This window comes from Schistocerca serialis, chromosome 1, assembly GCF_023864345.2.
Source record: "Schistocerca serialis cubense isolate TAMUIC-IGC-003099 chromosome 1, iqSchSeri2.2, whole genome shotgun sequence".
In the NCBI taxonomy this organism is placed as follows: domain Eukaryota; kingdom Metazoa; phylum Arthropoda; class Insecta; order Orthoptera; family Acrididae; genus Schistocerca; species Schistocerca serialis.
This window is the reverse complement of record NC_064638.1, coordinates 206992256-207006604: the sequence shown is the minus strand read 5'-3', so window position 1 is coordinate 207006604 and position 14349 is coordinate 206992256. Positions and strand designations below refer to the sequence as shown.

The 14349-nt window shown below is 40.7% G+C and overlaps 2 protein-coding genes across 3 annotated transcripts in view; both read right to left on the bottom strand.

The window, feature by feature from the left end:
• LOC126465767 (UNC93-like protein) overlaps nucleotides 1–14349 on the bottom strand; it is a 364481-nt gene that overhangs the window by 145499 nt on the left and 204633 nt on the right. The gene's annotated exons all lie outside the window — the stretch shown is intronic.
• LOC126459944 (odorant receptor coreceptor-like) overlaps nucleotides 1–14349 on the bottom strand; it is an 80938-nt gene that overhangs the window by 41015 nt on the left and 25574 nt on the right. Inside the window, exons 3-4 of the mRNA XM_050095894.1 lie at nucleotides 4383–4646; nucleotides 731–940 (exon numbers count right to left, since the gene is read on the bottom strand). Coding sequence (XP_049951851.1) covers nucleotides 731–940; nucleotides 4383–4646 — 474 coding nt within the window. The remainder of the gene's footprint in view (nucleotides 1–730; nucleotides 941–4382; nucleotides 4647–14349) is intronic.

The following is a 14349-nucleotide window of genomic DNA, read 5'->3' as shown; positions in this document are numbered from 1 at the left end:
TCTAAACATGTACTTGCACTAGTACATAGGCCAGCTGACCAGTGTTGTGCCATGGGGGGACGTTCACCTTATGGTCATTGCAGACACAGTGACGGCTGTGGGGTACGTGAACATTGTAGAGCATCACTGACTCCCGTTGGCATCTTCGACATGATAAATGTCAGTGTAACAAGGCCGGACTCGAGCTATAACGGCTTGAGAGGTATGATAGTTGTCTCACGTTGATGTCTTGGCCACCAGATTTACCTGAACTGAACCCACTGGATCATACCTGAGATGCTATCGAAAGCAAGCACCGTGGTCACAAACACAGTTCCGTAAAGTTCTGCAATTGCACATCTGGTGTCACGTACCTCCGAAAACCATCCAAAGTTATGTTGAAATCATGACACGCGGAAACAATGCTGCATTGCTTTCCAAACGCAGACAAACACGATCTTAACCAGGTGACCGATCAGCAAAATTTCGGAGGTTGTTCAGGGACTTTTTTAACGTGTTGCTACAAGAAGTACGTTGTCTTCGATGGCTCGCTACAGACGAAAAATATAATTGTGATTTATTCCGTTTATTACAGCAGTCAAAACTGTGACAAAGCTTGCGGCATGCACATATAAGAACAAGTATTTGCAACACGGCAGCCATTACTCGCCACAGCATCCAACATCTCATGTGCAACAACGTAGTTCTTTCCCTCCCAACTTTAAATTTCAGGTTGCGTAATATTACTCACTACGTAGGTAAATTCACAATGGACCATTGCAAATTTCAGTGCATCAGCGTAGAACTTAACCTGCATATACAGCAGCACTCGTTCGGCGAGGTCCTCGTAACGTCCTCGAATCTTCTTGCTTGCCTCTTGACGACCGTACAGCCTCCTGGAGTCAGACAGTACCTCCAGCATCTGGTGCAACATGCCTCTGTCTGCGATGAAAATTGCAGTCTGAAAGCAGAAAGTGTCAGTCCATAGTCGGTATCACTGTTTTCCACATTTGTCTCGATCTAGTGTTCGTAGTTGCGGTATAATTACTTGAGATATGTCAAATGCATCTTCGCAACTAGTAAAATATTTTCGTTTTATTTTATTTAAAACATTGTCAGTCGTTGCATTTTCTTTCGATTTCCACTTACATCTAGAAATGTCGTCTGCATGCACATATTCTAGTTATTTCTACGTCTAGCAGGAGTTTTTGAGCTAGTTCCACATTGGTTTGTAGCGCTACATATTTCTCTATGTACAACAGCAAAAAAATAATGCATCAACATTAGTTTCAGTCTTCTTATAGATATACGTTTAATCAGCAGACCGTACATTAATATCAACTGTGCTTTATCTTTTCCTTGTTTTACGTCAAGAATCTATTACGCTGCAAGCCAAACTGAAGTTAGGCCAACACAAAAATACAAAAGCATGAATAACTCGGAAATATGCATACAGTGGGCACTTCCATAAGAAAACTGAAATCAGAAGATAATGCAACCATTGACGAGCCTTTAAACGAAGAAGATAAAACTCGTGTGTTAAAAAAATACACGTTATTTAGTAGTTGCAAAAATGGATTTCCAGAACATTAAGTAGTTTTTAGGAAGAAATTAGTAAAGAGAAAAGTATGAGAACAGTCTGCAAAATAAATAAATTAAAAATAGATTTGCTAATAGCTTTCTGCTGTTTTTTGGCGCAGTTGATACCAAATACATAACCATGTGATCAAAAGTATCCGGAGATGGACAGCAGATGTAAATATGAAATTCAAATTGTTCCCACACTGCAGCGAGCATGTCTTGAGCTACAGCTTCCACACCTGCTCTTATGCAATGTCTCAGTTCATTCTGATCTCGGAGGTCAGTAATATAAGGCTGAATCATGTGGTCCACAGCGATCGACCCATCATTCAGTTAACATTTGATTTAAAAATTGCCGTACTTCCAGATGCCAGTGTGGTGCTGCTCCATCCTGTTGGAGAATGAAGTCGTTCGAATCAGTCTCCAGCTGTGGGAAAAGAAACTTCTCAAGCATATCGAGAAATGTACTTCTTTTAACAGTAGCGGATGTGTTCGACGTCTTTGTCAGACACTAGTGGATGGACAGGCTATTTGCCTTTACACAAACAATCTGTTTCTCGGAACTGTTCATGCCATCGTCTAACGCTCTGTGCTGTAGCAGCGGTCCACACCATACCTGGTACGAAAGGCACGCTGAATTGTTATTACTGACCCGCACTGCGCAAATTGTAGAGCACAGAACGCTTTCTGTTCTCTCAACACCATTTTTAATAGAACTGAAGTGGGCGCACACTGCTGCTACCTATCGGGAACCATGCATAGCTAGAGAGTTTGCACTTTCCAACAGTATTTTGTAGCTGTTGTTGTTGTTGTTGTGGTTTTCAGTCCAGTGACTGGTTTGATACAGCTCTCCATGCTACTCTATCCTTTGCAAGTTTCTTCATCTCTGACTAACTACTGCAACCTACATCCTTCTGAATCTGCGTAGTGTATTCATCTCTTGGTCTCCCTCTACGATTTTTACCCTCCGCGCTTCCCTTCAATACTTAATTGATGATCCGTTCATGTCTCAGAACGTGTCTTTCCAACCGATCCCTTCTTCTAGTCAGGTTGTGCCATAAATTCCTCTTCTCCCCAGTTCTATTCAGTACCTCCTCATTAGTTACGTGATCTACCCATCTAATCTTCAGCATTCTTCAGTAGCACCAAGCTTCTTTTCTCTTCTTGTCTACTATTTATCGTCCAAGTTTCACTTCCATACATGGCTACGCTCCATACAAATACTTTCAGAAAAGACTTCCTGACGCTTAAATCTATACTCTGATAACAAATTTCTCTTCTTCAGTAGCGCTTTCCTTGCCATTGACAGTCTACATTTTATATCATTTCTACTTCGTCCATCATCAGTTATTTTGCTCCCCAAATAGCAAAACTCATTTACTACTTTAAGTGTTGCATTTCCTAATCTAATTCCCTCGGCATTACCTGATTTAATTCGACTACATTCCATTTCCTCGTTTTGCTTTTGTTGATATTCATCTTATATCCTCCTTTCAGGACACTGTCCATTCCGTTCAACTGCTCTGCCAGGTCCTTCAAAGTTTTTATTTCTTCTCCATGGATTTTAATTCCTACTCCGAATTTTTCTTTTGTTTCTTTTACTGCTTGCTCAGTATACAGATCGAATAACATCGGGGATAGGCTACAACCCTGTCTCACTCCCTTCTCAACCACCGCTTCCCTTTGATGCCCCTCGACTCTTATAACTGCCATCTGGTTTCTGTACAAATTGTAAATAGCCTTTCGCTCCCTGTATTTTACCCCTGCCACCTTCAGAATTTGAAAGAGAGTATTCCAGTCAACACTGTCAAAAGCTTTCTCTAAGTCTAAAAATACTAGAAACATAGGTTTGCCTTTCCTTAATCAATCTTCTAAGATAAGTCGTAGGGTCAGTATCGCCTCACGTGTTCCAACATTTCTACGGAATCCGAACTGATCTTCCTCGAGGCCGGTTTCTATCGGTTTTCCCATTCGCCTGTAAAGAAATCGTGTTAGCATTTTGCAGCCGTGACTTATTAAACTGGTAGTTCGATAATTTTCACACCTGTCAATACCTGCTTTCTTTGGGATTGGAATTACTATATTCTTTTGAAGTGTGAGGGTACTTCGCATGTCTCACACATCTTGCTCACCATATTGCAACATAATAGTTACGATTTTTTAAATTGGATGATTCTTTTTGATACACCATGTACTTACCACAAGTGGTCTATTTCCGCCATCTTGGATTGTGACGTCAGAGTAGTAGGAGAGGAGTGATGGCCGATATCTAGCAACGTCTCTTGACATCGTTATCAAATTAGGTTATCAGAAATCTGGCAACTATGCAGACAGCGTTGACAATCTAATTTCCCGTCTACCACTGCTATTCCACGACTAATAGCAAAATGTAATAAAGAAATTCAAAGTGACAGCTAATAAAAATCGAGGCTTTTGTGTTTGTGGGCAAATGTTTAACTGTCTCTCACCTGCACAACACGAATTAACCCTGAGTGTCTAATATATTGTCACAGGTCGTAAATTGTGGAGTAGTTGATAGTACAACTGTCGGAGGTTACCGAGTGACTGTATCCCAGATGATCACGAGCAAGGGGCAAGCGCACTCCGAAGCTCAGTGCATTACCCATACCTCACAGAGGACCGACGTGAAAAACGACCTGCTCGTTGAAACGATAATTCCCAAAGTATTACTGAATATTCGTTCTTACAATTCCTGTTTCACAAGTCACTCGTGATTATCAACACCTCAGCAGGAGCAGGTAGTCGTTGCCCAGAATGATAAAGAAAGACGAACATGGTGAAAAGTCAAGCTTCAATCTTACCTTTATAAAAACACCATCAGTGATAATGAAAGCGAATGAGCACAATGCAGAATCCACTAGGTCTTCTGGAGGGTCCATGTAGAGCTTTAAGGCAGCAAAGACCGGATGATAGAGGAGAAAGATGAGAGAGAAAGCGGAGAGAAGAGCGGCTTTGAGTCTACTGCCGTCATTTTTTTGTTGGTACAGCCCCAGCAGTCGCAGCATAGATGCGTTGCGGCCCAGTAGTGCCACAGGTGACTCAGCCGTTGCCGCCATGATCAGCACCTAGAAAAGAGGAAACAGCACGGTCATGCTTATTACATATGGCATCGTGAAGTTTGTGCAACACAGTGGAAAAAGTATTTCTCCGTCAATATAACTCGCAGTAGTTATCAACAATTCCTCTTGATGAAGTGTTAATCACTACCGACCCAGTTACTGTTCCATGCTTATAATACATCAAGTAGGTTCAGTATTTGTGCAGGAATGAAGAAGCGTTCAGAGGATGGTCTAGCGTGGAGAGCTGCATCAAACCGGTCTTCAAACTGAATACCACAACAATAACAAATCTAAGTCGTTAGATCAAATGGCTCTGAGCACTATGGGACTTAACATCTGAGGTCATCAGTCCCCTAGAACTTAGAACTACTTGAACATAACTAACCTAAGGACGTCACACACATCCATGCCCTGGGTAGGATTCGAACCATCAACCGTAGCGGCCGCGCGGTTCCAGACTGAAGCGCCTAGAACCGCTCGCCCACACCGACCGGCTAAGTAGTTAGACAGGGATTTGAAACGCGCACCTCCAAATACGACTTCTTTTCGGTGACCATTGTGCCACATCGGCCGATGATATGGTGTAGCGAAACATGTCTAAAGGTGGACACATTAGCATATGCGTGGTCTGAATACTACCTGATGAGATAAATACATGTAGAAACGGGAGGTTTTTGTAATGGCAACAAGACAAAGATATTTGGCAGTGGGCACAGAATATGTTTTCACTTGTGAGATAACTGGTTGATAACAAATACTTTCCTTGATGACTCAATAGGTGTACTGCTCCTGAAGAGAGGTACAGAGTCACCTACAACCCCCAATCTGGCGTCTTGTGAATTCCCTCTCTTCAAAGTAATCAACAAGCTTATTGCAGTCATTCTGTTCATAACCGATCTTAATGGCCAGTACCTCATTGTTATATTGTTGCAGAGGCTTAATGCAGTTGAGTAAGTAAACGATCTAGGCTGGGAGTCACTTTTGGAATATTATTACGACACGTACGCAAACAACTCGTCATTCGGTCTCCATAGGCTGAGAAAATGTCTTAAGGTGTCGGTGCAACCTGGCATCTCATCATCACTTAGCCAGCGGCGTTAACAACTGGCCCACGATGGCGCTTCCGACGCAGAATCTACGAATGCGCGTGAAGTCAGTTAGTGACGGAACAAAGATCTGAACAACCACAGTAACTATGTTGAAAAGTAATGAGCACCGATGTACGACAGCAAGTCAATACAAAGGCCATGAAATAAAGTTTGTTCTTGAGATCCTTAGTCATATTCCATTATAAAGCAATTTTCTATAAGAATATCTGAGAGACGAATCAAACTAGGTGCCATCTTAAAACAGATGTGTTTTTTTTGTGGCGTTAATGAACGTGACGTCGGTGTGTTTTCTATTTCAAACAGAGACCAAACTGACTGGCTAAACTGTGGTACATATGTAGAATTTTATTTGAAAGGAATTTCAGAACATATCTCTGAATCCTGCTTAGCATTAACAATACGAGACTTACGATGAAGTTAAATGCTTAAATGAAATAGCTTAAACACTATAGTCATTTTATAATCTAAATGTCACATTTTTATTTTTTTCTAAAGCTCATTCTACTCTTCTGTTTACTGCGAACAACAATGCTGCTGAAATCCTCAGGGAACATAATATCAGAAATAACAATCATATAGAGTGTTTTTTTTTTAATTTAAAACTTCTTTAGAGAGAGCTTGCAACGTTATTTGAATATCGGGTACTGACACAAAAAGATATAATATTATAATTATATACTGATTAAAAACGTTCTTCTATTGCTAACATTTGTCTAATGTGTAGTGCTTTCCTTTGATGCGTGCAATACATGGAAAGGAAATATAAAAAATCACAAAATTTTCAGTTTTAGTTGTGAAATGAACTGATTTCCTGATAAAACTGAAAACATAGCCTGAAGTGTTTAATAAGTTGGAATTCCTATTTCATTATCATACAACAACTACCATTATTAATACTACAAAAAAATCAATTCAACGAATGAATAGCTTATGAGAAACTCATACACACTGATCTGAGAAGTGCAATGGGCATCGATATCAACAGCAAAATTGTGAGAGCAATGACCCCCACTGATTAATCAAGAAAACTGTACCAGAGTATGGGAAGAGATGAAAAGTATTATGATAACTGTGGTGTCACCGCCAGACACCACACTTGCTAGGTGGTAGCTTAAATCGGCCGCGGTCCATTTAGTACATGTCGGACCCGCGTGTCGCCACTGTGTGATCGCAGACCTAGCGCCACCACAAGGCAGGTCTCGAGAGACGATATAGCACTCGCCCCAGTTGTACGAGGAGATTGCTAGCGACCATACGGACGAAGCCTTCCTCTCATTTGCCGAGAGCCAGTTAGAATAGCCTTCTGCTAAGTCCATGGCTACGACCTAGCAAGGCGCCATTAGCCTTACCTACTTTGAGAGTTATAGTATAAATGTCTCAAGAAGAATGCTGTAGTCATCAAATAATAAAGTTAAGTATAAAGCAGCTACGTACTTTTCTTGCTACCATTCAATAGTTATCCTGTTCCAGAATTGACGCCCGTCGGCGTGAGTGTGTATGCGTGCCTTTCTATCGGCTACCCGTCACTGTGGACTGGCTGCCTTGTCAGTCCACTTCAATAACCACTGATCAGGAACAAAACATGAGACAGAAAAAAGAAATGGATGTCTGATGCAATTCTTTCACTGATAGATGAATGCCGAAAGCAAGTAGCCAGGTAGATCTAACTAATTATAATATGGTTCAGAAATTTATAATATCAAAGGGAAGAGCAGCAAAAAACAAATGGTACGACACTAATGTGAAGAAACTGAAAGCTTACAAGCTTCAAGCGATGATTTTAACTTAAATAAGAAACTAAATGAAACTTTTGGGATATATGTTAGGAAAAATATCTCCTTCACGATAAACAAAGATAAAGAAAAATAGTTCTTGATGCTGTGGCAGAGAAACAGATGTGGGAAGACTATATATCTTCTTTTCAGATGATAAACCAAATGTTGCGTTACTGAGAATAATCTAACAGGACCTCCAATTACGAAAAATGAAATTGGGGAAGTCACGCGAAACTGAAAAACAAATAAGGCAGCAGGGCCTGATGATATTCCAGTGGAACTCATTTTGCTTGTTGATGAAGAAGGTAACAGAGTCTTACATGACCATTATAACAAAATTTACGGGGCAGGTGATTATCCTACCCAATGGCTATTATCAGCTTACTCAAAAAGAGGAACACGAGAAAATGTGGAGATCGTAGTTTCATTAATCTTATGACTCATTCATTGGAAATATTTCAGAAAGTCATCTGTTGGAAGTGTATGACAAATGTCAGAAACTCACTAGTGAGGCACAGTTAGAGTTTAGGAAAGGTTTAGGTACAAGACTGGCAACAGTTGCATTACAAGTTCTACAGCAAAAGTTCCATGATCAGGATAAAACTATAGGCCATTGTTGTATTGATTATGAAAAAGCTTTCATATATTTGCGGAAATTCTAAAACAAGAATGGCTATAGATCACAAGGAGATGTGTTGTGTAGAGAATTTATTTTGTAATCAAACAGCATATGTTAAGTTTGATAATGAGTCACCGTCTTGGTTAATATCTGTAGATAAGTCTAATAACGATGAGTTCTGTCACTCCTGTTATACAGTTTGTACTCAGAAGGTACTTATCAGAAAGAGGCATAAAGGGTAACGGAGTTTTCATCAACAAGACTATCTATGCTGATGATACGATATTGACTGCTGACAATATGTGTGATCTACAACTCGTCAGCGAAATAGGTTAAAGTGTTGATCCGTGTCTGCATATCAAAATTAAAAAGAGGAGTTACATGATGGTCACACGACAGCCTTACCCTGTACAAATGCAGATCTACGATTTGATGGCTATTTTTTAAATACAATGAGCAGATACCTTGAAATGTGACTCTGTGAAAACTGGAGAAAAGACATGGCGGTGAAATGCCGTACAGAGAACGCACGTAGCGCCTTCACAAAATTTAAGAAAATCGTGGCAAGTACAGACCTAGACCTGAACCGTAGAGTTCGATTGATAAGATGCTATATCTGTTCTGTACTTACATATTGTTCAGTAGGACGGACACTACATATTACAATAGCAAGGATGATAGTGGCTTTTAAAAAATGGATTTACTACAGAATGTTTGGAATAACATGAACAGTTAGAGTAACTAACACCGAATTGTTGCAAAGAATACACAAACAGCGAGAAATGTAAACAACCTGTAAAAGAAGAGAAACTACAGACCTACAACAAATATTACGGAACACATAAATTCTGCTTCCAAAGTTGGTAAGGAGAAAGTAAGACTGAAGGAAAAGAAGAAAAGGTACAAGAGGGATATCTTGGTTGCATAACATAAAGCAGTGAACAGGATTATCAGAAGCAGAACAACTAATTAACACTGCGGTCCATAGAATAAACATGCATCGTGCGGTCGCAAACATGCATCAATGGATTAGCGGCGGAAGAAGAAGGAGAACAAGAAGAAGAAGAAGAAGAAAAATTCACTTTACTTGAAGTTCCACTAGAGTCAGACACTTTATTGGTATTTCAACCTAATACAGAGTTCTATTGCTGTTATCCATCGATTGTGACAGGGTATAAAGTCCACTAATTTTATGGTAAAGTTGTAAAGGAAATGATAATTCAAGAAAGATTGAACTCAATGCTGTACAGGCACTTGATCAACATTTTCTGAGATCAAGATAAGTTTGAACAAGTGTCAGACCATGCTCGCTGCGCAACATTTTATGCACCTTATTTTCTGTGCCATAAGGAACATTTAAGCGACGTGCTACAATGGATGCAGAAATTTCGAAACAAGATCTAGTGTAAAGCACAGTTCTAATGCCCCAAAGTGATTTTGTCTTTGGTATGTTGCGTATGTTTAACCACACACTTACCTCAATACGCTACACAGAATAACATACAGTAAGTCGTTAAAAGTGACTAGTCTCATAAACATGTTAGAATCACAGACATGAAAAGCGCTGAAAGATCATAATAATCTGTAACAATACAAGTAATCGTAGTTAATAGCAGGACAAGCAGAATGTGTGAGAATGTAAATCACCATTGTGACAGAGAGACAGGATTAAAATAGCTACGAATATGATTTAAGACCATATTGAATACAAAGGAGGTAGTGAGGAGCAGACAGCTGCCTTATACTGGAAGGATGAAAGTTCATACGGTTGACAGAGAAAGGTTTAATGAAAGGTTCTTAGTTCATTCTGATGAATTCTAAAGGGTCTATACAGTTTACGCATAAAAGTTGCATTATTTAGAATTTTTCTTTAAATTAGTACTTTTGATTCTGACGCAAGGATTATCACACAGCTGGCTAAATATTGCAGATCTTACATTGTCACAGCCATACATCTAACTTCTAGAACTAATGCTGCAGTTTCGCATAGGGAGTTGCTCTTCCGGCGATACTGGTGGTTGCACACAGCTTAATCAACATTTTTGAAGGCGACAGGGCCTGCGGAGGTCTGCAGAGGCGACGTACCTGCAGGCGCTGCGCCATCAGCCGCTTCTCCCGTCAGGCAAGGCGGGAGAGTCTAGCTGGCCTTACATCACGTGGGTTGCGACAGGCGCAGGAAAATCGAGTCACGCCAACTACCTCTCAACGACGTGTCATTTGTAGCTTATTAAACTGTCTCCTTTTAATCGTTCAGTGTGGGTTTCCGAAAGTCGCGTTCATTAAGAGTTCACTTCAGTTCACTGATGCAACTAATTGTCAAAAACTTTGATGTTTCTCATAAGAATCTTGCACAGTAATTATCCCTCAACTGTTTATGCTATTCTAGTTATTTTCAATAAGTTTTAATACATACATTGCACTGCCAAAAGAGGATGTCGCTAATGAAATTCAGTGCAACACAGAAGATGGACTTCACCCGCGTGCAACACACAGGGGATCGTTAGGATTGTATTCGGACATGTACTTTTTGCACGTATTTCTGTTCTTCAAAACATATTGGTGCGCAACATCTTGCTGTTTTTATGATTATATTTTTCATACGATGCTTGAATGGGTTGTCCCTTTCCTCATACCAGTTCAGTGCATATGTCAAACAGTAGTACGTTTTTTAGCCATAAATTTTACCTGAAAGCCAGAAAATATTTGTTTAATAATGATATTTCCTTTCTGTTCCTACAGTCTTAGTAGAGCTGTAACTTTACCACAGTTACTTTTTAACCTGACATGTGTCGATTAGATTCCTTCCTCCTCAAATGCCTTCGACGCAGAGTTTTCTGAAACACAGTCAAAAACTTGTCCAAAAACACAGACAAAATTAGCTTTATGTAGCTCCCTGGCAGCATTCTAGGTGATCCTTCGTGTTACACTCACTTCTAAAATCCGCCATACCATAGATTAATGGCTGCGTCTCTTTCTAGGTGGTTATTGAGATTTTTAAAGAAAACCTTATACAACACTAACCAAACTCTGTTTAGAGACTCATGAGGTAAAACTATTACAGAATTAGATGCCTAGGCTACTGTGGCCAATGACAGTTTTAAGAAAATAATTTTCGGTCTTCTGCTGCGTTAGTCTGGGAAACTAAATAGGAACTACCAAACAGAGACACAGACTAATGCAACCTAAAACGCAAAGGAGTTTTTTTTCTTGCTACGGCATTATTCCAAATCTTGTTAATACGCTCGACTCAGTATTTGTTCCGTAGATAACTCCGCATGTTCCACTTACCACTTTTATAGTCTCTGTAGTTATCATGTTGTAACGAGCTGTTTTCTAATTTTGTATGTGAAGAAAGGCTATCTCTGCTACATCAGCCAACATCTCAGGAAAAAATGCACTATCTAAATCTATTATTTGTGTTTCAGTTTAGCTGGGCGAACTATAAAGAATGTTTAGGAAATGTTTAGAGGCGCATAGTGTGGTCATCCTGTGAGTCATAACGATGCAGTAAGACATCAACACTAGGGCAAACTGCTTCGGTTATACATGATTTCTTATAACCACTGCTTCTGTTATTTCTGACTGTAATTTAAGAGACCTAAGTTGTTGAGTGCCGTTGCATAAAAATTACAGAACTTCTCTTATCAAGAACTCTTAATTCTTCCGTTTGCGCCAGGAGCTTCGACCGATGGTCGTTTAGCGGCTTGTTCACATTTCGCCAGAGGCCAGTGGCTAGAGGCGGACTGGAGTCGATGCCGCGACCTATGGCCACACATCCAGCGGTCGGCTGATACCATTGGGCCTCCCCAGGCCCGTTAATTTTCATTTTCATGTGGTCTGACACTTTTTACTAATACTATTTAACACTCTCTATGGTGTATTGTTAAATTATTTTCTGATACAGTTAATCATGATTTAAGAAAAGAGGACGACTAGTCTTCAGCGTGCCGTCGACATCGAGGTCATTAGTGTCGGGGCACAGCTACGAAAAACTTGAATCTGGATTGGTGGACGGAGCAGGATTTCTGAATACGCTACCAGTGCCCCGCATGTATTTCATGACCGTATTCGTCTTCCTGGCGTCTTTTACTCAACATGACTGTGCCCTGCCGTCACTGACATATCCTGCGCTGTTTCTGCATTGTTCAGCATAGTGTAATCCGCTCCATCCTTAATGAGTGGCTCTATGGCTAAGTAGGTGTCACACTACAGAATCAGACAATCTCAGTCGATCCTATCATTTTCTGCATCACTTCCCACGTCAAAGACCTTCGGAAATACTTTTTTAGTGTTCCAAATTGCTCCTTGGTTCGAAATGCAAGTTCAAATTTAGGTACCATTACATCATTTAGGTACCACTATACCTGGTTAGACAAGTCACTTCAAGGATCCCAGTCTAACGAAGACTCGGGCACCACCTGAGACAGTGGTATCGACACAGAACAGTCACTGACAAACAGTGTGCGAAGAGAGATCTCATTCACTGTCGTCCGTTTCTGAGTTGCTGCAACCGCTGATAACCAAGCCAGTGACCCCAGCGGCTGTGGTTTCTCATAAATCGACGGACGTCCGATGCGTTCTTGGTCCAGTGACCTTGAAAATCTCGGTTCTCCCACGACTTCTTCGAAAGAATCGCTGGTGCAACTTTTGCTGATAATCTGGTCGTAATCAAATGCCTCGAGATCATGCGCAAGGCCGGTTCTGTGAGTCAGAGTCACTGACACGGGCAGGACAACGTCTGATGACGTCATCTTCAGGAGCCTCTTCGATTACTTTAATCTGCGAGCAGGCAAAAGCACCCATAACGGCTGATTAATGCACAATTCAGACAAGGACTGCAGTGTAACATTTTACACTGTACTCTATATGGCCGGCCGGAGTGGCCTAGCGGCTCTAGGCGTTGCAGTCTGGAACCGGGCGACCGCTACGGCCGCAGGTTTGAATCCTGCCTCGGGCATGTATGTGTGTGATGTCCTTAGGTTAGTTAGGTTTAATTAATTCTAAGTTCTAGGCTACTGATGACTTCAGAAATTAAGTCGCATAGTGCTCAGAGCCATTTGAACCGTTTGTACTCTATATGCATTGTGTACGAAAGGCACGAGGGAGCCACTTTCATACGTTAACATGCAAGATACCATGATTGATTGGGACAGAAAGCATGCTGATAAGACGTGCATCATGTACTACTTCAAAATGGCTAATGGCCGAATCTAGTCTTTAAGTAAAAACAATGAAGACGACATTGTGCAACCTAGCTGGAACAATGGTGCCGTCCTTGTGACAACATGTGGCTGCGGAAGCAACTAAGTTCATACCTACTCACAGCAATGTAATTAGCACATTTCAGACAACGAATTTTTCCTGTATCAAAAGTATAGAAATAAATTTTCAATCAGCAAACCTGAAGGAAAGAGATGTTGAATATCGAACATTTTAAAGTATCTTTTTCTTATTTACAATTTTCAATTATGTACATTGCCATGAATATGATATCTGTCTATATACCTAGACTGGCATTGTGAAGGATAACCTCCATTGTTCGTGTCAGGCGAGCGTAGCCTCTGATTTCCTATAATGTGCTAAAAATTAATTAGACAGTTTCTGAAACAGAGGAAGGGGGAAGAAAGGGGAGGGGATGGGTGGAAAATAATTACACCCAGCCACACAAGGCACTGCAATACTGCAAAGGCGAAAGAGTAAAATTTCTATTGAATCAGGACTCGAAGCCCAGATGATTAGCTTCTTTTTTCCCTCTTTTTATATAGTTGTTGTATCGGCAGGAATCAAAGACAGGTCCACAAATTACAAGACTACCATTTTTTTCCATGCTGCTCTACCATGTTGGCAACCATCTTCCCCACCTGGAGACGCCTGGTGTTCACCCCAAATTCTCAAATTATCGCATGAGGCATTGCAGCATCCCTCATTCATTACACTCCTACTCGCAAATTATTGATTTCTGTAGGCGTTCGAACAATATTTGAGCATGCACACCAAAACATATCTTGTAGAGCCGTCGTGCCCAATTGTATTAATGTAACTGAGTGTTGTCTGTCCTGTCAGACATGTCCAATCATGTCTGCCGTCCTGATATTGCTCCACATTGCGTTAACTGCTCCACATTGATTCGCCCCTCCTGTATGGTTATAACCTGACTTAGTGAATGAACTAGGTTTGTTTCCCAGACTCTGTTCTAAAAAGTAAGG